This window comes from Poecilia reticulata, chromosome 6, assembly GCF_904066995.2.
Source record: "Poecilia reticulata chromosome 6, P_reticulata-male-v2, whole genome shotgun sequence".
NCBI classification, from domain to species: Eukaryota; Metazoa; Chordata; class Actinopteri; order Cyprinodontiformes; family Poeciliidae; genus Poecilia; species Poecilia reticulata.
The window spans coordinates 5274872-5298698 of NC_088835.1; the positions used below are offsets into that span (position 1 = coordinate 5274872).

At 39.1% G+C, this 23827-nt stretch overlaps 2 protein-coding genes and 1 long non-coding RNA gene across 13 annotated transcripts in view; 2 read left to right on the forward strand and 1 right to left on the reverse strand.

Moving 5' to 3' along the window:
• Positions 1 to 1202: 1202 nt before the first annotated feature.
• LOC103465737 (uncharacterized) lies at positions 1203 to 2448 on the reverse strand. Its single transcript, XR_533835.2, has 2 exons — positions 2358 to 2448; positions 1203 to 1462 (listed from the first exon to the last, which is right to left on the reverse strand). It is a non-coding gene; the product is annotated as an uncharacterized LOC103465737 (long non-coding RNA).
• On the forward strand, positions 1343 to 11282 carry slc2a13b (solute carrier family 2 member 13b). 6 transcript variants are annotated; one of them, XR_533837.3, is made up of 13 exons: positions 1343 to 1471; positions 2649 to 3108; positions 3792 to 3951; positions 4037 to 4245; positions 5332 to 5440; positions 5522 to 5685; positions 6277 to 6391; positions 7695 to 7820; positions 7922 to 8040; positions 8937 to 9089; positions 9285 to 10557; positions 10649 to 10717; positions 10803 to 11282. XR_533837.3 is itself a non-coding variant. In XM_081607701.1 (13 exons), exons 2-13 carry the CDS (start codon positions 2664 to 2666, stop codon positions 10809 to 10811), a joined length of 1851 nt encoding a protein of 616 aa, XP_081463827.1. In that variant the 5' UTR covers positions 1343 to 1471; positions 2649 to 2663; the 3' UTR covers positions 10812 to 11282. The 6 variants fall into 6 exon arrangements, 4 of the variants coding, with proteins under 4 accessions (XP_081463827.1, XP_008409081.1, XP_017161029.1 ...); XR_533838.3 differs by having other exon boundaries at positions 10652 to 10717; XM_081607701.1 differs by having other exon boundaries at positions 9285 to 9457.
• A 1994-nt stretch (positions 11283 to 13276) lies between these two features.
• Positions 13277 to 23827, forward strand: part of kif21a (kinesin family member 21A) — a 57294-nt gene continuing 46743 nt past the window's right edge. For 5 of the 6 annotated variants that reach the window (XM_008410847.3, XM_008410852.3, XM_008410848.3 and 2 more), the window contains exon 1: positions 13277 to 13741. In XM_008410847.3, coding sequence (XP_008409069.1) covers positions 13698 to 13741 — 44 coding nt within the window. In that variant the 5' untranslated portion in view covers positions 13277 to 13697. The remainder of the gene's footprint in view (positions 13742 to 23827) is intronic. The other variant, XM_008410854.3, reaches the window with a different exon arrangement.

A 23827-nucleotide genomic window follows, 5' to 3' on the forward strand; every position in this document is an offset into this window, starting at 1 on the left:
CTAAAGACAAAAACTAATCCAAAAACAAAATGCAAAACAAAATTGAAAATAGCTATTTATGGCTTGTTTTTCATTTTAGGACAACAAATCTTTGTATTTTAGGGAAGAAAATGTGCAAGTACATAATTATTTTATATTTATTACCTTCTTTGAAATTCCGTGTTAAACAGTTTTTAAACATATTTAGAGACATTTTTTTATAACGTCGTATATTAAAAACAACAACAAAACCAAAACAATTGTCAACCGTGTCTCCCGTCTCAAACGTGTTTAATTCTTTGGCGCGCAAATAGAAGTGTTACGGTAGTTGGAATGTATGGAAGGCTCGAACGCCTTAAAATAATTAGATAGTTTTAAAAACTGAGAAAAAATAGCTCAAATTAAACATTTTGACAAAACCTAATAAAGGAAAACTTAATCAAGATATTTTTTCTGTCCTATAACCTATAACTGTAATTATGTAAGACATCTGCATTCTGCTGGAAGCTGAACTTCAGGGTTTACCTTATCTAAAACATTCAACCTTTTCAGTCTGAGTTTAATGTCAGCATTAACATAAACATTGCATTAAATGACATTGGGTTGTTTCAGAGCAAAATAAACATTAATTTTATCAAAATAAAAGCATTGCCTGTTCTGTCTGTGTCTGGAATAAAGATGATGATGATGATGATGATGATGATGATGATGATGATGATGATGATGATGATGATGATGATGAAAATGTCATCATGGCAACTTTCAACATTCTCATGTATTTATTATCTTGTGTAACTCATAGCCTACCTTGGGACTTGCTTACTGTTTAGAGTTGTAAAGGATTGTTTCTCTAAGCACAAAAAAGTCCTAACAGATGTTATTCTCTATATTTTAAATGTTTTTTGCATAGTTGTGTTTATTAATGAAACAAGCATTACCCTTTATCTTTTTTTTTCAAAACACAGGTATTTGCATTTAGTCTTGGACGTGGGGAAAAGCACATGTGCATATCTCACTGAACAATAGTGAATTACTTCATTTTTTTCTCATTTTCTTCACGTTTCATATTCATGTTTTATGGCACTACGGTGAACCCATACATTCTGAACATTGTAAAAAGAAAAAAGAAGACAAAAAACTTTTGTGGAACTAATTAATGAGCACATAAAGTTTGTGCTATGACAAATAAAATACGAAAAAACATGATGTCTTGAAACTGAAACTAAGTGAGTGCAATTTAAAAAAATCAACTCAGTAATGTATGATTAGTCGAAGTCCATCGGTCTTTGGAAACTACCATCTTTAAACCTTGTTGCGTCTCTCTCGCTGAACATCCAGATGAACAGGTTACGACCATGGTTACGACATGACCTGGACTGCCGCCGCCTTCCTGCTGTCCCTTTAATCGGCAATATCATATGATCCCACAGAAAGCTTCCTGTTCGCCGAAGAAGAAATGCTGTGCAGCAGAGCGTTGGAAGTTCTTTAGGAGGTAAGTGGATATAAGTAATACAATTATAACGAGAAAGCAAAAAATAGATATAAAATAATAACTAAAGCAAAGCAAATCATTCGTCTGAGTCAAAGAAACAGTTTGAGGATTGAAAATTTTATGTTAAACGAATTTGGATCTATTAAATTAGTCTATAAGCTCTCTATAAATTAAGATATGCTTAAATGCATTCATCTAAGCAAATGTTCAGAGCAAATAGTTTTCTATTTAATGCGCTTATGAAAACAACCAGCGAGAGAAAATTGATCGAGTCGACGTTTGCGGATGTTGACTTACAGTGTCAGCAAATTTATTTTGTTTAATGAAACGCTCCGATTTCCAATGAAAGCAGCGATTTCCAACTGTGACACAGTCATTGCATTGAGCCTGACGGTGGTTGTACATAACCACGGTCAGGCTCCCCCTCCGCTTTGATTGTACTCGAAAAAAAGACGAGCAACGAGCCTCCAGAGGTTGTGCGTCAATATCTCCGCCATACTGTGAGGGGCATGAAAATCGTAAAACGTAGTTCGGCTTAAATTTTTTAACTAAAAGTTGTGTAAATAACAGTAAGATAGAATTGCTTTAGTTAAATTCTTTAGACAAGCTATTTTAACATTCACTAACTGTAGCTAGCTGTTAACCACAAAAACACGATACTAACACATGTTAAATCAAAAACTTCCTATCAATAATGAAAATGTCAGATTTTTTTTTTACGTCGTTATTCCCTAAAGAAAAAATATATATTTTCAGGGAGAAAGAATGTTATCATGTATTTGTAATTCAACCGTAATAATGGATTAACGGATGACTGGAATTCAGTCTGACTACATGTTAAAACGGCCCCAACTTTAAAACGTGTTTCTTCCTCTTTTTCACTCACATGCCTATGTAGACTGCCTACGTCACACAAACATGGCCGCCCCGAGCGCTTAGCAGTCTCCTTATCAGATGGGTAAACAAACAGATGTTCCCTACCAGCTTACTGCCAAAGTGCAGTTTGGACTTTTGTTTTTTCTTACGACGTTGCTACTGTCGTCGCTGCGGTGACAGAATATTAAGCAGAAATAGCAAACGCTACCTAATCGCCTGTTGTTAACCAACTTGGTGCTGTCATGCCCCCTCAAAAGCGCAGGTTGTTTAACTAACTAACCCCGGCTTTTCCTGTGTACAGCAGCTTCAATGACAGATGAGTAACCGCACAGGCAGCAGGAGGCAGAAAGCTGCAGAGGATGGAGAGCGGAGTCTCATTGGACCTCCGGCCGGACACGCCGGGGAGAGCGTCCGGGATCAAGAAGCCTCAACGACCCCGTTTTTCGTCTACTTGCTGGCGTTTTTCTCCGCCCTGGGTGGATTTCTCTTCGGGTATGACACGGGGGTGGTTTCTGGAGCGATGCTGCTCCTGAAGAAGGAGATGCACCTGAGCACCCTGTGGCAGGAGCTGCTGGTGTCCAGCACCGTCGGAGCCGCGGCGCTCTCCGCCCTCAGCGGGGGCTTCCTGAATGGGTGGCTGGGGCGCAGGATTTGTATCCTCATCGCCAGCTTCATCTTCTGTGGCGGTGGGATTGTTATGACTGTCGCCCTGAGCAAAGTGGTCCTCCTTGTTGGTCGCATCACAGTGGGTTTGGGCATCGGTGAGTAACTCCAGTTGGTGAAGTGAAGAGTATAAATCAGTGGCGACCCCAAAGGGGGTATGTAGGTGCCATGCCACCCCTGGAAAAACTCTGTCCCTCCCAGATAATCATGTACATTTCACACAAAGGCATACAGAGTTATCTTCTTTAATCAAAACGTAAATGTAATACTCAATACATAAAGAAATACATATATTCTATAGAAATTTGCATACATTTTTATTTAAATACACATAATCTATTTATTATTTTCTGTTTTTAACTATTCCACCCCCCCAAAATTTTACTTGCAATATATAATAAAACACATTAGTACATTAAGACCACTTGTTGCTGCAATTAAATTTTGGGTTATTTTTACCAGTTTTTCACACATCAGCAAGAACTTAATAATTTTCAAATAAGTGGATGTTGTTTTTCTTCATGCACATCGCAATACAATTCACTTGATGTTGGCTTATGAGTTTGATATGAAGTACAACATTTGAAAAATATGCTTTGATTTAAAAAAAAGAAAAAGTCTCCCTGATGTTAAGGATTGACGCTTCCCTTGAACGTCATTCTCCACCTTAGTCTCAAGTCTTTTGCTTGATGCTGCCACTCTTTGCTTTAAGGCAGAGATTACATGTGCAAAATGCAAAAACTGAAGTTATGACTTACAAAAAAACTCTTCTTCCCAACAGGCATTGCTTCTATGACCGTCCCCGTATACATTGCAGAGGTTTCCCCTCCGCACCTTCGAGGCCAGCTGGTCACCATAAACTCTCTCTTCATCACTGGTGGCCAGTTTATTGCCAGTGTGGTGGACGGGGCGTTCAGCTACCTGAGTCACGACGGCTGGAGGTATTTGACCCGAAATGTCGCCTTTCCTCTCTGGTAATTTCTGTTCAGCAGTGTCCTCCTCCAACTATTTCCCGATCGATCCCAGGTACATGCTGGGTCTGTCCATCCTGCCTGCTGTGCTGCAGTTCTTCGGCTTCATCTTCCTGCCAGAGAGCCCCCGCTGGCTTCTGCAGAAAGGCCGGAGTCAGGAGGCACGCCAAGTCCTGGGCCGGATCCGGGGGGGCCGGAACATCGAGGAGGAGTACGACACCATCAGGACCAGCATCGAGGAGGAGGAGAACGAAACGGGATCAGGTCTGAGAGATGTGTCCAACTCAAGGCTTCCGCAGCTTTTTATGTGGCTGTCTAGACCAGTGTTTTTCAAAATGGTGGCCACCATGGGGAGTCAGGGGCCCTCAGAAAGATGGAGAAAAAAATAAAACAACATGAGGGGGAAAAAAATAAAACAACTGAATCTAGTTATTTTTTAAATTACTTTTTAGATAATAAAAAGACCAAAGGAACTGTCCTCGTACAAATAACCCCTAATAGCTCCTGGCTGACTAAAATAAGGAAGGATTTGTTACCTAAAACAAATGTAATAATCATTAAATAGTGAAGTAAAGTAAGGCAAAACATTCTAAAAGCTGATGTTTCTTTACATATTAGCATTGTCTCTAGGTTTGAAAGGGGTTCCCAGCCAGAAACTAATGCACTTTAGGGGGCCATGGCATGGAAAAGGTTAGGAACCCTGCGCTCTAAGCCATTTGTTGCCTTTGACAAGACTTTCTTTGACCTCTGACCCCTAAACATCTGGCAAATAAAATAGAAAACAGTTGATGATCCAAAAAGTAAAGTGTGAAAAATGTGGAAATTGTCAATTTTTCTTTTACTAAGGCAAAAGTCCTTTTTATGTTTTGGGTATACACATTTCATAAACATTTTGTTTATTATTGAGCTAGTAAAACAAAAACAACAACAACAAAAAGAAAAATCACAACAAACTAATTTTTGGATTTTTAATTTAATTAATTTTGTGCCCCCCACCCACTCCTGTCCTCTCCCTGCCAATACTTTAAATGAGCTATTATTGAATGCCAAACCATCTTTCAATCAGCTATAAACATGAGGTTGAGTGACAGCGCTAAGCCCCGCCTCCTGGCTCTGATTGGTTGTAAGAAATGATTGGTGCATTTCTTCAGACGGCTACAGCAGCTCGGTGAGGACGTGGAGGAGATTGATCTTTTCACAAATTGTCTGTCTCATATTATACTGTCATGACATAGGGACAGCTTTAACAAATATGTAAAAAAAAACACACCAAAAAAACCCCTATTTTTCATAAAAGTTACATACTGCAGCTTTAATGTCATGTTGGAAACTCTAACTCTTGGTTTTCAGGAGGCGTCGTCATTTTGCGCATCCTCAGCTACGGACCGACTCGCAGGGCTCTCATCGTCGGGTGTGGCCTCCAGATGTTCCAGCAGCTGTCTGGGATCAACACAGTCATGTACGCCCTGCTTGTCCTGTCGCATCTGACACGTTTTTACCTCTCTCTGCTAACCTCATCGCTCTGTTTGTTCGTGTCCAGGTACTACAGTGCCACCATCCTGCAGATGGCCGGGGTGCGGGAAGACAAACAGGCGATCTGGCTGGCTGCTGCAACCTCAGCTACCAACTTCGTGTTCACTTTGGTGGGAGTGTGGCTCGTGGAGCGGGTGGGCCGCAGGAAGCTGACGCTGGGCAGTCTTTTAGGTTCGTAACTGCTCAGATGATCAAATTTTAGCTTGAAAGGCAGTTTGAACGGCAGGAGGACTTCTTAAAGGGGAAGTGTTGTGTGAAAACAGCTTTTTTGAGCTGTGCATCATGTTATAATGTTATTCTCTCTTCATAAACATACCTGGAGTGTTGTCTCAAAGAGCAACCCTCCACTCCCCCACTCAGCTCCTTCAGACTAGCTAGCAGCAATTAGCAAACATCTGGTGGAACTCAGCATCTGATGAGCTCATTACAGGAGCTACTTCTCAGTGAAAGGCTGGTAAAAACAATATCAAAGAGTTAATAGAGGATCCATGTTATGATGACTTTCTGAAAGTAGAGTTTCAGAAAGAGCAGGAGTTTCTTAAAGAGACAGAGACCTAATTTCAAGGCGTTAAATTACAAAGCAAAATTTCTTTAAAGTCATATTTGATAGAGCATTTTTATAATAACTGAAGGGTAACATAGTTACTTGATTGTGGTGTAAAAAGCCTATATTTGCCTAGAAAACACATAATACTGCCCCTTTAAATTTCAGAAAGGTTTGTCTCAAAGCTTTATTTAGTGGTTTTATTTACTCTAACGCAGGAACTGGACTGAGTCTGACTTTGTTGGCCGTCGGGTTCCTGCTGTCGGCCCAACACTCTCCTCCTGTCACGCTCCACCCCGTCGACTTTCACAATTCCACCTGCAGACTTTATGGGTGAGAAAACCAAATTCACAAAGGAGTCACTTCCCTTTTTTCTTTTCCCATTAGAGAAACCGACTGCTCAAAGATGGGCGTCTTCTCAAGTTCCACTGCTGCACTAAACGAAACTGTCGCCGTCCCTCAGAAGGCAAAATGTTTGTTCTCACTTTTGGTTTTACCCACAAATTAATTTCAGCCGTTTTCTGGTTCTCTTGAGAATGAAAGTAAAATCATACTCTCAGCATTTAACGTGGCATATTTACAGGAATTGATTTAAGGGAAGCTGCTCCTCTGAGTCTGTAAACCTGCCTGCCTGCCTGGGATTCCTGTTTACACGTGTGTTTATTTGAAATTCCAACTTCCCATTTGCAGTAAAAAGACACACTGACTTTAAGGACAAGCGAAGCAAGTCAAAACGTTTTTATGCCGCATATTTTTCGTAAAGAGCAATGCACTAAGATTGTAAGTTGACACAAATTACAAATGCAGGTGACTCACAATTTACCTTTCATAAAGCATGGCTTCAAACGATGCCTCTAAAAAGTATTCACGCCCTTGGAAGTTTTACCCTTTTTTTGCCTTTTGAAATTAATTATAAGCAACAAAGTTAGGCATTTTTGGCCCAAAAAAAGTACTAAAAAGCACTGATTTCTTCAAAAATAATGACAATCAAATTAAATAAGTAACATAAAATAAGTGACTGCATAAATTTTCACCCAATTCGGGTCAGTGTTTATTTGGGTCAGTGCATCTTTGAATGCAATCACAAACCACCTTCTACCTTTACAGTATTCTGTCTCTCAGAGTAGTTCTTCCCCATCCCTCCCCCGCTCAGCTCCTTCAGACTAGCCAGCAGCAATTAGCAAACACCTGAGCTCGTAATAGGAGCTACTTCTCAGGTAAAAACGTTGTTAAAGGGTTAATGGAGGAGCCGTGTTGTGATGACTTCCTGAAGGCAGTTTCAGACAAAACAGGAGAAAGACACGGAGGCCCAATATCAAGGCATCAAATTACTTTTAAGTTAAATTTCCTTTCATCATGTTTGAAGTATATGGCATTTTTTTAACATTGAAGGTAACATAAGTACATGATCATGCTATAAAATGGCACTATGTTTGTGTAAATAATACTGCCCGTTTAAATATGAGATGATACTTACTGTTATACGACCTGACTGGACTTTTGTCTTGTTTCATCTCAAACATTTTCCATAGTTCAAATTACTTGGCTGGCTTTTTTTTAATGACCATTTAATTTCTTATGAGAGCCTTTCTTTTCTGCAGGCATGTTTAGGTTAAACCATGTTTCCTTCTGCCAGGTCCTGTGAACCGTGTATGTTGGATCCAGACTGTGGATTCTGTTACCTCGAAAACAACGCCGGCGTGTTCAACTCTTCCTGCGTTCCTGTCAGTCCGGCATCGACCGACAGCGCAGCCTGGGGAAGGTCAGAACGCCGTCTGCATGTGCTTTGAGTTGGAAGTGTAGAGTTTGTTGACATCTAAAACCAGTCTGCTTTCTTCCTTCTTTTTTTCCTTTTTCATCCAGATGTTCTAATCAGACGGAAGAATCTTTCAGCCCATATTGGGCTTACAACTACTGTCCCACATCGTACTCCTGGGTTGTTCTTTTGGGCCTCATCCTCTACCTCGCATCATTTGCTCCAGGTCAGATCACCTCTTTCCCTTTCAAAAACATAACAAATTGCTTATCAACTTGATGATGAGTCTTTTCTTTTTGTTTTTTATGACATTTGTTTAATAGGAATTATTTACAAAACTTTGATTTATCACAAAATGGGACAAATTATCATAACATTAACTGAGAAAAAAATGAAAAAAATTTAAATTTTTTCCTGCAGTGAAACACCAACAACTAGCAAATACAGCAATTCATAATTTTAGTGATAGATTATTCCATTGATTATTATGACGGATTAATCTGATAGAAATATTGGCAGATTCTGCAGATTTTTTGTTTAAACACTTAAGCCACTTAAACACTTAAGTTTTATGTTAGACAAGAAATGTGGAAACCCCCACCCCAAATAATTCCATTTCTTTTTTTTAAAGTAAGAAAATAAAAATGTTATTGCCTAAAATGCAACCACATAACTTTCTCTTAGTGTGCACTTGATAATTTGTAGCTTGTGTTGCTGAAAGAATGCATCTTAATTCTACAGTAGTGGGTTTCTGTTGTGGTTTTAATTTTGGAAGAACCAATTAATAATTGGATAGCAACATATGCTTAACAGGAGATATTTTTTTAACAGAATTTGAATTGGGTGAAACTAAAAATAGGCCCTTTGAGGAGCAGAACGTCTTTACAAAGTTTTTTATTAATCTTAATCCCAGATGCAAAATGTATCTGTATATTTTCTCATACATTTTTGGCTCTGAGTTTGCTGTTCATTCAGCACTTGCCCTTTTTATTCAGTCTGTGTCCAGTTAATCGATTACAGATTAAGTTGACAATTATTTTTAAAATTCATCGATTCATCGCAATTAATCTGATTAATTGTTTCCGCCATATAGAATTAATAGAGACGCTATGTGTGTTGCAGGTATGGGCACGATGCCCTGGACGGTGAACTCAGAGATCTACCCGCTGTGGGCACGCAGCACCGGAAACGCCTGCTCTGCTGGCATCAACTGGATCTTCAATGTGCTGGTGTCTTTGACGTTTCTCCATGTTGCAGAGTATCTGACGTATTACGGTAAGGGTAATGCTCAGGACACTTGCACATCGGTCTGGTAAACTGTAACTCGTTTGTCTTCATTTAAAACGTATCCACAAGAGTATTTACTCTCTGCTCTAGTGTGTACATGCTAATCGTGGCTAATCCGTTGAGGGTTTCCAAAATAAAACAACAACACGACCAGAGACCCTCGCTTGACTTCCTGTCTCCCAGGTGCGTTCTTCATGTACGCGGGCCTGGTGGTGTTGGGGCTCCTCTTCGTCCTCTGCTGCCTCCCGGAGACGAAGGGCTTACAGCTGGAGGAAATCGAGAACCTGTTCGCCAGGCGGCTCTGCTCTTGTGGAGATTTTCCAGCGAGCGACGACCACCACGTCCACTACATCCGGGTAAAAGGCAACAACTACCTCCATTCTGACAACGAAGCCTCAGATGTAGAGTAGAGCGGGTTGGCTTTTAATCTTTGGTTGCTTTTTTATTATTTTTTTTATTTTAACTTTCTCCACTATTTTGATTCTGCTTTCTGTTCTGTTTGAAGACTGCTCATGCAGGGAGGAAAGACAGCCATGCTGCCTTAGAAAACAGAACACTGACTGCGTTTCCATTGGCGGTACAATTGCACAAATTGGAATTACAAAAATAAATTTGCTTAATGGAAGCACAGCAATTTCGACAAAAACGTTTTTTGATTAAATGGCTTATTCCCTAGGATGAGGTGGTTTATTTGCTCTGTCAGAGTTGGTGGATTTCTCAAAACTGAAACTTTTTTGCATTGTACAAGTTAGATGATCAACAACTAGAGGTTACTACTGTCAGAAATGACAAAGACACTAGGAAGTGGCAGAAGGATGTTTTTTAATCATTTGTGTGTGATTTTAATTGCGTTTCCTATTTAATGCAAACACAGCAATAATTGTGCTTATTCAACATTAGCAGAATATGGACCAAGTTTTGCACACATTTGTAATGGAAACGCAGATAACGGCTGACTATTGCTCAAGGTATTAATACGTTAGCTGTTGTTTTCCACCTAAAAAGGGAAACAAACCTCTCCAGGTGACAGAAGCAGATCATTGTTGTGCCGCAGAAAACTCTCTTTCCTATGAATTGAACCATCATCTGGCTGCAGAAATTTTACAAAAAAAATAAAAAAATAAATAAAAAGAAAGATCAGAGGGACCAAACCTTCAGTTCTCCTCAGCCATTCTGGAGCGTAAAGAGACGTGGATTTACACCTCCTGCAAACTCTGCATGATTTCAGTCTGACACCTCCTTCTGTGGTTTAGCCTGGGAGAGTTCAAACATGGGACAGTGGTAAGAATGTGATTTTGCTCTTAAGATCCACGAAGATTCCCAGCGATTTCCGTCACGTCGCAAAACACATTCTTGTCAAATTCACTAACGTGGTTTTATTCTCCTAATCTGGGCTGGTGGGGGAAGAAAACAACCGATTGTGGTTTGCTGTTTTCGTGGTGGGAGTCTGCACTATGTAAGCCAAATGTTTTGTTTGGGTTTTTTTTTACTGTTTTTTACATTTTAGAAAGTGTACGTGTTCCTACATTGTTATTATTTTTTTATAGCAGTCTTCAGATTACAGGCCAGCACATTATGGAGCAGTGGAGTCAGACTGTGCCATAGCCTATATCACTGTAAGTACAGCCTCATGGTGAAGTGCTATAAGCTTTACCTTTATTTTGTAACATTGTTATGAATCATATGTCTTTGTTGTTGCAGCTCAGATAATCGTGGCCACGTGTCCTGAAGACCATAAAAACAGGAGTCGTTTTTTTACAGTCATTTTGTGCTCATTTGATTTTGAGTTACTGTGGGCATTTTCAAACTATACAGGATTTCTTACTTAAACCGTTGTTATGTTGTTGATTTTATTTGTACTCAAGCTGTTTGCAAATTGCACAAAATGTCCAACACACTGGAAGACCTTTGTATCTGTGTGTTTTATGGCGGCAACTGTTTTCTATGAACTATGAACGCATTCGGACGCTTCGCGATGTAAAACGACGCAAACTCTGTCCCAAGTGCAAAAATGAAAGATTATGTTCTGCCACCAGATGTTGACAAAGTTTCCCTTTTCTGCTAGAATAATTGTGTCTGAGGTATAAATGTACTTGCTGCTACAAAAAGTACATGCATTTGATCAATTTTTAATTTTTTGTCTTTGTGACAATGAATTTTGCCAGTAAATCTCACACTGTTTGGAAAGTCTCTTTATTTTCTCTAAAATGTTGCCGCATTTGTGTTACGGCCACTCTGAGAAAAATCTAAATTATACACTCTAAGAAAATAAAAATTAAAAAATTACGAGAATAAAGTTGTAATCCATCCATTTTCTTGCACCCTTTTTCCCTCAGTGGGGTCGGGAGGGGTGCTGGTGCCCATCTCCAGCCAACGTTTCGGGCGAGAGGCGGGGTACACCCTGGACAGGTTGCCAGTCTGTCACAGGGCAACACAGAGACACACAGGACAAACAACCACACACACACACACACACACTCACACCTAGGGGCAATTTGGAGAGGCCAATTAACCTGACAGTCATGTTTTAGGACTGTGGGAGGAAACCGGAGTACCCGGAGAAAACCCACGCATGCACAGGGAGAACATGCAAACTCCATGCAGAAAGACCCCAGGCTGGGAACCGAACCCAGAACCTTCTTGCTGCAAGGCAACAGCTCTACCAACTGCGCCACTGTGCAGCTAAAGTTGTAATATTACAAAAATAAAGTAGCATGAAGAAGAAGTGCCAGGCTGGGTGCAGTCCGCCCATTCACAAAATAATGGTATGCTGTGTTTCTCCAACTGTCAATGATCCAATTCAGTAAACAACCAAACAAGAGTTAATTACAGAATGTGATATTTAGCATTATCAGAGAGGATTTCAGTCAAATTTTGACATATAATATATTATTATGCTTCCATTAGAACACAATTATTGGGCTGTAGTGGTAGAGGAAGCCTCATGATGTACGGGAATGTACGTAAGATAATTAATCTCGTAACGTAAGTGGCCGTCAACACAAATCTTTGTGTCATTGTTTTTTCCCTCTGAAGCCACAAGATGGCACCATTGGTTTGGTCTGTTGAAAAGTGGCTCCATTTTTGGCTCTTCTTATATGATCTTCTGATATTGAACAGTAGCGGAGCACAAGTCAAGATCAACCTCAGCTTGAAAATAAATATTAGAATTATGTCCACTGTATATTCTCAATTGAGAATACCAAATGTGTAAAAAAGAAAGAAAAAAGCATGCTTTATAAAAATCAATCGGCATTAATGAGTCATATGAGATTATACAGTAAAATCTCTATTTTTTTTTTCCTTGAAAATGTCAATATCTCACCTTGCTCTGAGTTTGCAGCTGGATCGGATTTTCATGAATAAATTTAGTTTGATTTGCTTTTAATGTTTAAACAGATAATAAAATGACTGACAACTAAAAAAACATAAGTGATCTGTTTCTTATAATTCTGACATTCTCCACATAACTCCTGCTGTGAATCATCAAAATGTTTGATATAATGTAAGATATTCTATCTTGTTCATCTATATTTATTTTATAGTGGGACAAATATTCTTGTATGATTGTTTTTATTTTTACAAGGAAATCTAACTCGTTACTTTTCTACTTATTGTGTTTTACCACAAAAGGAAAAATTACGTATTTTGTCTTAATATGCAAAAAAATAAAAAATAAAAATAAAAAAATAAAACATGTGAACTGATAGTGTTTTTAATAAATATTTTTAAGGACCGCTTGTTTTATTTGTGATAAGAAAATCAACTTATTAAAGTTTTAATTTGGTGTAATAATAAAAATAGGTGTTCACATTTATGCTTTTCTATAGAACATGGCAAATAAATGGATTAAAAACGTGCTTCTGTTGATTTATACAAAGCACGAGAAATAGGAAAAAAAATAAAACAATGTACATTTCAAACTATCAAAAATTGCAATTAAAACAGTTGTGATGATCTAATATAATAAATAAAGTGTCTTACAGTGCTAATATTTAGGTAAAGCGAAGAGGAAGGTGTGAATAATAAAGCTGCATGGAATAAACTCCTTCAAACACCTGTATTTGTTTTTTTTTTCCCTCAAAGTCGTTCTATGACGTCATTCCGCCGGCAATTTTTCCAAGTAAGAGAGGGCGTGGCTTGCTGACGCATTGCGGCTCCCTCCCGGTGTGTACCGAGCAGAAAAAAAGGAACGGCAGCGCGCGGATGCGTTTTTTTTAACGTGCGTTTCTGTGCGCGCGCATGGCTTTCCCCGTAGCTAAAGCCGTAGCGGCTCTCTCTCAGTGTGCATGTCGAGCTTCAGCCGAAGCTGAAGCACCCGGCCAGAGCGGCACAAAGATGCGGTACAACACCTAACTTCTAGCTCATACCATGGTTTGAACACCTTCAAGGTTATTTTTCAGCTAGTCTCAAAATGACGACGCTGAACTCGAGGTGAGAAGCGCCGTCTGCCTGTACCGAGGAGAGAGTGCGCACTGGTTTCTTGCCTTTTTTTTTTTTTTTTTAATCCAAAGGGAAATAAGCCAAGATACATTTCTTGTTGTTGCTGCAATACTATAGTTTTTCGACAGTTTTTTCTTTTAATTTTACGGAGCAATGACGACGGGACAGGATGAAAGTTCAGTCCGCGTGGCACTGAGGTAAGTCTGAACGTCTCCATCATTTTACTAAATGCGTAGCTGTCTTAATTGCCCTGTGCCACCTGTCAGTCAGTGCCGTGGGCCTAGCAAACATCTGCAGGTCATCAGCAGCGGATGCTGCTCCAGAGACGTCCTCTGCCTCCAATCATTTTATTGCGAGGGAGGCATTTCTTTTAGACATTATGGTTTAAGTTTAGATTTTTAGGCTTTATGTGGGATGTAGCAAAACAAAGAAGCACTTTTCGCTCAGCTCAGGTGCGCACGCACAAGCTCCATCCCCTTGCACGCAGCATCATGCGCTGGGAGGAGTGATATTTATCTGTTGTAGCGGCTCAGCTTCCAGACACGGTGAGACAAAGAGAATGAGTCCGTTTGTCCAGCAGCCTGGTCTGGCCTGGTCTGTCCTCAGGGCCGCCCGCAGAGAGACAGATAATCGTTGAAAGAAGAGCTTCACGGTCAGCCACGTTTCAGGAGGAGGGGCGGTGGAGCATTCAGTTCATCTGTCAACTCTACTTTTTGTCTGTACTCTTTCAGTAGAGAATCCAGTGATGGATCTCGCTGTTAAGCCTTATTCCAATCAGATCCGACATGCGAGCTTGCTTTACAAGGAAATGTAGAGATTAGGGAATGATTACATTACAGTGTGCTGTCATGTTGAAAAGAGCCACTCCCACCCATCTGGTAAGGAGGCAGAGATGGACTTGTTAAGGAGAAGCCAGTCTCTCTTTGTTTCTGTTCTGGTCATCATAAAAACGATGGATTGTTGATTTCTTCTTCTCCTTTCTTGTTGTTTTCTTCTTCTCCTTTCTTGTTGTTTTCTTCTTCTCCTTTCTTGTTGTTTTCTTCTTCTCCTTTCTTGTTGTTTTGAATACAATCTTTGTCATGCTTGCACTTGATCACTCTCCCATCATGTCTGTCTGTACTTTCTCATAAAAGTGCATCATCATTGCTCATTAAAAGATGCTTTATGGGGAATTTTGTGTTTTTTGAAAATGGGGAAAGTCCACTTCAGGATGCTGCTAAAAAAATTGTTTTGTGGTAATTAATCTGTATGTTTTGGACCTTTTCATTGGATTTTCTTTTAGAAAGGAAGAGACAGATTGAGGCCTGCTCCACTAGCCAATAAATCAGTTAATCACATGATATACATTATTAAGACTAGCTTAATAATTTTCATTTAGCGTTTTTTCCTATTTCTACCAAAAGCTGGATGACAAAAGTCTTCACTTTGGACTCAATTAACTTTTTTTTTTTTTGAAGGACAATTTTGTTTAGAGTCTTAAATAAATCATTTTAAATCATTTAATTTGTTCTTTCGGTTTTGTTGATTTATTTTGCATATTTAAAATGTCCCAGTGTTAAATGTTCATTGGACCTTAAAATTTAATGATCTCTGAGAATGTGTTCTTGCATCATTCGGACATTACATCATTATTACTTGAAAATGATCTCACAACAACAATATTATCATTTATTACAATAACTTCTGGGACAATTTGTCATCCAGCAAAATGTGTTGCTGTGACAGGCCTAACTGAAGCTAAAGTAAATTGGGGTGTTGACATTCTATTGATGAGTTGTTGGTTTCTGTTCACCTGAACAAATCAGAAAAATACACTGCAGAAGAAGTCAGCTACTAGTTGTGTTTTTTTCTGGTGCAAAAGAAATGACGTAAAAGTTAGATAAAATGCATCATGACCGTTCTGTCTGCAGACATTTTGAAAAGTATACATATCGATTTAGTACCATGCATAGAAGCGGCACAAATTGGATTGTTTTTTTGAGTGAAAATATCGGAATTGCTCCGTTCAGGCTGCCATGAAAAAGACAAAAAAAATAATTCATACAGCACTAAAAAACCACGTAAGTTGCATTTGCAGTCTACATTACATTAGAAAGGCTGGTCTTGGTGGGTCCTGCTAGCTGATGGTTTAAGATAGCTTACTTAAAAGAAGACAGTCTTTCAAACCTGCACTGTGGAATTAAAAAAACAAACCATTAGCTGTATATATCTGCATCAGGATCGTATGCTCTACCCTTACATTAAAACAGATGGTTGTGAAACTCTGAGGCAATATAAAATGGATTTTAGTTGGTGTGTTAGCACACACAAGCATGTTCCAATGGTTTTAGTGGGAGGTGTAGCTGGAGGGAAGGAGGACCTGCTAAACCTGCCTGCTGGGCGCCTACTACAGAACAAACATTAAGTATCATTTCTTTTCTTGGTGGTGATAGGAGCAGCATAGATCAAAGCAGAAGGGAGTAACTTCAGCTTTGTTTATATGTGGTGAAACTACTTAGTGTGCTACTGTTGCCGAGCTTATTAACCATGAAGCAACCCACAAGATTTAAAGAAACATCTCCCGTTAGTCACTTTTTTTGTTCTCCTGTGTTGGGGCTTGTTGATACCGTCTCTCCTCTTGAGGCAATCAAATAGATAATAATGAAATTAAATAGATCCTTAAACCTCTTAAGGCTTAGGTTGCAGGTGTGCTTACATGTAATGGTGTTGAGGCATGCAGCAACTGGTATAAGTGGCTCAGTCTAAGTCTCTGGTTGGAGTTCACAAGCCAACAGCAGAGACAACTGTGGTTTAAAAATCTTGTTAAAAAGAGCTCCAAGATTAGAGCTGATACTGGCTGATATCCAGTGACCAGAATGGACTTCATGTGTGTTGACAAGAGACAACAGCTGATGAAAGCTGTGAGGGGGGGTTACAGAGCAAACAGAGATTAGGGACCCCTAGTTGAGAGGATAAGTGAGGTGCAGATTTGTAAACTGCTTAAAATATGGCAAAACAGCCATGAGAATTCCCAAATATCTGTTTTAAAGTTGTCACAACAATATTGTTTGGAACATAACAGTTTTTAGTTTTGAACTACTTTACCAAAACCTGTATGTTTTTATCCTGAAAGACCAATCTGGGAGGGTTAAGATTACAAAATAACTTCCCGGGAAAGTAGACAGTAGAACCCTAGAAACCAGGCTGAGCTTCAGTGCAGGATGTTTGGATGAGTGTTGGTCACCCATGGCAGCGCCACACAAACATAAAACCTCCAGACAGACTTAAAGTGTCTCTTGGCCTCATGCTTTGTTTGCATCCATTGAGCCGAAGCAGTCTGTCAGGAGGTGTCGAGGTGATTCTGTAAATGCTTTAAGTGCATCATTATCAAGATGTTCTGTAAGTTCCTTAAACGCAGCTACCAAGGGCCTCTTGGCTTCTTCTTTGAGGAATTGTTCTCAGGTTTAGTGGAGTACTCCATGAGTTTCTAGGTGCTTTCACACTTAATAGTCCAGTAGATTCGGTTCTATTGGGGGCTAAAATTGCTACATTTGTTATATTTTGAGCTACTGTAGTTCCCTGTCAGTACACATTGTATCAAATGATCCAACCCCTTTGAAAAAATCCTATTCTCCCCCTGACCTGTGGTGGCGCCAAGAACCACTGAAGGAAACAACACAACTTTGGTGCAGTTCGAATACCAAGTGGAGCGGAGACCACTCCAAAAGCAGGAAGCGGGCTATACTGCAGAGCATTCTGGGTAAATGCAAGCAAACCAAACACGCTTTTCTAACACTAGTGGGAGAAAAGGCTCATGATCTTTTGCCAAAGACAAAAGAGAAATCCTACAAACCCTAAAATCTGATGCCACTTCATTTTTAGTTACATTTAGTGAAGGAGGAAGTTCCACTCAATGTCTTCTAAGGTTTTTGAGTCATTTTCTTCAGTGGTTCTTGGTGCAGTGCCACCACAGGCGAAAAGGTGAACAGGGTTTTCCAAAGGGTTTGGATCATTTGACTCTGTGAACCACACCAGCTTGAAAACAAAACAAAAATGCTGCAGATTTGGCCTCAAATCAAACCAAATCTACAGGACTATCAGGTGAGTAGCCACCTTTAAACTTCTTTGTCTTTTTTCTGAACTGTGTGCTGCTTTTACTTGTTTGTTCATAAATGATTTTTAACAAACCTCTCATGGCTTTGTAGAACAGGTGGATTTTCACTGACACAGGTAAACTCTATTAGGCAACATCTGAAGGCACTAGTTTACCCTGAACTTCATTTACAAGATGGGAAAAACCCTCCCCAGATTTTTGTGCCGACTTTCCCAACTTCCTCTTCTCAGTTATGCACCACTTTTCATTCTCACATGAAATTCAAACAAACCTTGTGAGATTTGTTTTTAATGTGACAACGTGAAAAAGTTCAATGGGTATGAATGCTTTTCCAAGGCACTGTACCTCATTCTAATGTTCATAACTTTTTAAATACATCAACCGAATTACAATATAAACATAATATGCAAATTGTGTTTTACAAGAGTGATGTATAGATATGTGTCCCTGGTGAGTTCTTGAATTTGACCCACATGATGGATCGAGAAGGACATGTCAGTTTATAGAAGGAAACCACTAAAAGGCTGTCTTGGCATGCATGTGGAGGCTACTTGGTGTGAAAATGCAGCTATTTGTGGCCATCTGCATACTATTTGTGACCTATTTTCATACTTTGTGAAGGATATGAAGTTGCAACCGTGTCTTATTTGTGGCAACAGATCCACATTTAAGCCTCGTCCACTTTAGCTGAACCTTTAACTGGATAGGTGTCGGCGTCAAGCAGCTGGAGATTACAGGGGGGCAAACAAATATAGTAGAAAACGACTATAAAAAGAGGAAATGCTTAACACTGAAGTAATATAGACCTAACATGAGAGGAAACAACATATTTTGAAGGGTGTGGTGTACATAAAGCTGCTCTGTAATTACATCCAATTCATTGACCATGAGCTGCTGGCTTCTTAAGTGGTGCACAATTGTGGAGGAAGAGGATGTGTGAAAGTGCTTTTTTTTTTTTTGTCAAGCCAACGTCCACATGTGGGGACCGCACAGCTGAAGGCTCCCTGCATTGGTGCAGATGCAAACAGGCAGAAATGTGCTGACTCTTTAGGTGGTGATATAGATAACTGAGGTCCTCCAGCAATGCTGCGGCCAGTCGGGAGTCTATTTTGAGGCGAGTTGACTTTAAGTGTAGGCTATGGTTAGCGTCATAGAAGGGAAGAGCCGGTCATCGTGACCAAACACTGTAAATGTTTTAGGGTCACACTCAAATTACTGTCTTACTAGGCGGCTTGAGACCATAAAAACGTCGATGGCTAAAGATGAGGAACCAGGAGAAAATTTTCTGCCGAAGAACAAGCTTTGAGATCAATCATGGGTAAAATGGAGAGCTAACTTCCCACTCCCAAAGAGTTAAAAAGAGAATGTAGTAGTGATGTTCACGTACAATCCGATTCTTTTAAACAGCTGGTTACCATGAACGTTAGGACTTGAGTCTCAGTGAGTGAAACTTTTTTAAAAAATGTTTGACTTTCTTACAATGCTCTGCTTACACTGCAATAACTCTTATTATTTTATTTAATATAAAAGTGTATTTATTTAGTCTGCAAACAAATAAAATAGAAGAGCAGAAAATGAAATCTGAACATCATAAAAAAAATTATTTACCAATAAAATTATTCTGTTTTCTTTTGGATGCTAACTTCCTGTGTTTTTGCAGTGAAAGTTGTTTTAATATCTGAACTTTGACTACTTGCTTGGTTTCCAAATACCTCACTGTCAAATGGTGTTGCACCTAACCGGAAGTTGTGAATTAAACAATGCTAAAGCAAAGTTGGAAATTAACTCTTCCCACCTGCTGGCATCATGTGGCAGCTGTCTGAATTTCCATATTTATGAGGCGGTAGTTATTCTCCAGGCGAGTGTGAACAGTTCACGTGTCTGTTGTTATATCTTGTGTTAATTGGCCACATGTTGGACGAAGAAATATCTGATATTAAACAGTTCATTGAATGCCTAACTAACTCCACTCTTTTTAGCTATTCCGGTACCTTCTGTCTCTTCTAGCTCAGAAGCAGCAGATAGCTGATGTTGCTCTTTCCCACTCAAAACCCACAGAGACATGCACACTCAGTGTTTTCAGGGCTGGCCTTTGTGTCGCTGGCCTGTAGTTGACACAGAGATGTGTGTTGTGTCAACAGAACGTGGTTCAGTGACGAGGCAATCTAGGTTTAACTGTGTAGTTGGTTGAAATCCCCCCTACATCTACATATGGAAAGCTACACACCCTTTCCTGCTTTAACCCAAACATTATTCATGGAAAAGCAGGCACACAACACGACAGTAGTAATTTTATGATTTCAACATAAAGTCACGATAATGTTTCTTTAGTACAAAAGCAGTGATGATTTTTGATACACACATGCTATGGCATATTGGGAGTGTGCCAAAAAATAAGTACATTTCTGCCAAAAAGTTTGAGTTTGGAAAGTAAAAAATTTGCTAGAAAAACCTCAGAAATTGTGAGCTTCATCTCTCAAGTTTTTTTTCCTCAAATTTCTATAGTTTCTTTTTAATCAAAAACTTACAAAAGAAACATTTTTTGCTGCAATTTATTTACACAAAATATGACCTCAAAAACAAAGATTCTTTCATTTGTTATCTAGATTATTCAACCATCAGATTGGTGCAAAGTGTCATTATACCCATTCAGCTTTATACTTGAAAACCTTTGGTGATGGCAGGCACAGTGGCATGGGTGGGCATTGAGGGGCATTGCCCGCCGAAGGAGTCAACTGTGCCCCCCCCGGGACTGGATGCTGTTTGTTGTTTTTCCTATATCGATTTGATACAGTAGGAGCTTCCGCACTTCCAATATCTGTGCCTTCTGTCACTTTTTTAGCCATTAAAACTGTTTAATCGTTGTTAACACCTTGACGCAAATAAAATTCCTGACTCCAATGGAGTCAATGGAGAAAACACAAGGTCAGTTTCAGAATTCAAAACAGCATAAAAAATATTATTAAAATTGTCCTATATCAAAGCTGCAGCTGGTAAAATTTCTCAAAAATGAAGTGATTAATTGGTCTCTCTACATTGTCCTAAGGTGTTAATGTGTGTGCGCAAGGATAAGTGTGTTAGATCAGTGTTTCCCAACCCTGGTCCTCAAGGCACATATGTTTTAAAGATTTCCCTGCTTTAATGTGCCTAATTCAACTGATTGCAGTTCAGTAAACGCCTGTTAATCAGTCATCTATTTAAATTAGCTGGACTGAAGCAAGGAAATACCTGAGATTTTTATTAATGAAAAGTGCATTATAAATTAAATTTATTATTATTATTACCTAAAACATGCAGGGCAGTGTGCCTTGAGGACCAGGGTTGGGAAACACTGTGTTAGATGATGGACGGATGAATATTTGTTAAAAGTGTCTGACAGTAGAATATGAAACAGAATCTGTGAAAATTCCTCTGACTTTGCTACTGTCCAGATACAACCAATCAGAACCAAAAGGCAAACCTTTGGTTCTGATTGGTTTCTAATGATTGGAACATTTGACTCGTTAAGCGCGTCCAACGCTCCACATAGACTTTGAAGGTAAACCAGATTCAGCCCAGTACCGGTTCACATTCTCAGGTGAGACTCACCTGGTATAAAGTCAATTTTTTGGTACTGGAATTACACTGAAGATTAATTCGTTTAATCAACGCACATCATAAATATGTGTTCATGTATTCCATCTTAAGTTCAGAGCATACTAGTTTTTTTGTTACTTTTGCCACTACTAGATGATATTCATGTAGGATATAACATAAACGGCACTATTCAGAGATGCAGTGAGTTTAACAGATATTGAGGACAACAGTAAATAAAACACAAAAGGACTTTATTGATGGGCCAACTTCTTCTGTAAACTTGAATACAACAATAATCTTTTCCAGATCATATTTTGAAGCAAAAAGTAATCCCCAATGGGCTAAGATGAGAAGCTTGGTTGAGCACTGATGGCTGTTTGCTGACGGCAGACAATGGCCATCAGCAAACAGCCATCAGTGCTTGTAAGTTATATGTACTTTGTAAAAAGTATGTTGAAAACAAAAAGAGTTTAATTAAATTTTTTAACCTCTTTGTGATAAAGGTCCTGCACTACTTTATGTTATGTATAATTATATCTAATACTCGGTGTGTGGCGGCAACCTCATCCACCCCTCTGTGATTTTTGGCACACAGCCGTTATGCAGGAGGAACCCCAGGTTGGGAGTCACCAAGTTAGATGATCCAAATGTAACTAAACCCTTCTCATAATAGGTCCAAGAGTTTGGTTTCCAATTTCCACTCCTGAAAAGGATGCATCAGTCATAGCACTCTGGTGTGTCCATATGAAGTGAATCAACAAGTCAATAATAGGAAGTTTTAAAAATAACCACTTGGAATAATTTTATGTTATTGTGGTCAGTAAGAAGACAAATTATTTCTTTGGTGTCACATAACATTATAATGTATCAACGTCTCAGACAGCTCATGTTTCAGTCCTGTGCCCCAGCAGGCTTTGGATCTCTTTATTGTAAATTGAAATGGTTTCAAAGCTCAAGAACAATGAGAAAACTCTTGGCTGTGTGGTTTACTGAGCTGTCCACCAGAACCTGAGTACTGCTCAAGGCACAAATTTAATCAAGTTGGGAAGGTACATAACACTTCCTGCCACATGATGTTGTATCTTCTAATTGGGAATACTACAAGTGCACCTAAATAAATATCACTGAAAACTTTATTTTAGTAGCTTAATGAAAAACTGACGAAATGGAATAATTTAACAAAGTGTGGCACGTTTAAGTTCTTATTATGGCTAAAGAAAACCACACACTTTAAGAATTTTACATAAGATTTTTTGAAAAAAATAACCAAAGATTTCTTTGTACACAAATTTCTTCACCTACTAAAGAGGGCTCCCATACTGATTTACTGTGCAGTATATGCACTCAATACTTAGTCAGAGTTCCTTTATACATGAATTCATCAGCGCAGCGTAGCCTGTTGATCGCAGCCTGTAGCTCATGTGCATCATTAGCTCTGGTGTGTTCCTCTTAGCTGCATAAATTATCTGTTTGGTTATGCTAGTTTACTAGGGTTCTAAGAAACTGTAACGCTCTGCTCTATAAATGAGGCATTGTTAGTATTTTCTTTGCAACATTTTTGACGTTTGTTCAAAACTTGTATGTCAATTGATTAGAAACGGCTATTGAAACTGGAAACTTCACACAGCGCCTAAACACCTTGCATTCTGTGCGTTTCCATGACTTCCAAATGAAATGCAACATTTCTGTAAAGAAGAGTTTTTGAACCACTGAGCAAAAAGTTCAGCTCAGTTTTTTCCTTGGTTTAGGTGAGACAACAATTTTTGTCTTCTGTAATTGATTTATTGAGAAATTGTTCAATTAACCTTAGAAATATTTCTTTTTGAGGAGTTTTACTTTCTGAATTCAATTCTCAAAACCACCTTTTCCAAAGATTTTCTAAGTTGATGAGTACCTGTAGTTCATGTTGCCTATAACTGGAACCCATCTGACGCTGGCAGTTTTCATATCTAACTTTGTACAACCTCCTGCAAACTCCTCCTATTGGCCAACCTTTCCCTCCCTGCTTATTATAAGGGGTGGTCCGCTCCCTGACCTCTGACCTACAGGAACCAGTGAAATAGTTATCAGCATGCTGCAGCATTTCAGGATGCCCCCATTGTGTTTTTTAAAGGGCATTTCCCTTTAAGTTCTCAAAACTGTGGAATTGCTGTGCATTTGAGGCGCATTAGAGGAAAACAAACAAAGTGAGGTCAGGATGGCGTCGGCCTTCATGCCCCTGCCATGCAGATTAAACAAGTCCCTGTGTCCTGGAAGAGGCCTGGGACTGTGACCTGTTTTTGTAAGCTCTGCCCTTGTGTAAAATATGTGGTGATTTTGTTCTGTCTTATCCTACTGCACTGGTAAGCACCTCAACATGAGGTCATGTTATTAAAACAAAAGGTACTTTAATACACATTCTGTCCAGAAATAAGGAATCACTGCTGTCGGATAACATTCAGTGGAAAATGGCTTAACTGCAATTCATTTGTAGAAATTGAGTTTAGCTGATTTTTTTTTTTTAAACAGTGAGATTCTGCAACTTTTCCAAATTAATTTTGGGAAAAAAAAAATCATTAAACGTTGAAAGAAATGTCTTTTAAAGACCAGTTTCTGGATAAAATGTGAAATTCCC

Coding starts and splice junctions, on each gene's coding strand:
- slc2a13b (XM_017305540.2), top strand. CDS start 2,664: ATGAGTAACCGCACAGGCAGCAGGAGGCAGAAAGCTGCAGAGGATGGA. Junction 3,109..3,791: donor CACAGTGGGTTTGGGCATCG/GTGAGTAACTCC, acceptor TCTTCCCAACAG/GCATTGCTTCTATGACCGTC. Junction 5,441..5,521: donor TCTGGGATCAACACAGTCAT/GTACGCCCTGCT, acceptor GTTCGTGTCCAG/GTACTACAGTGCCACCATCC.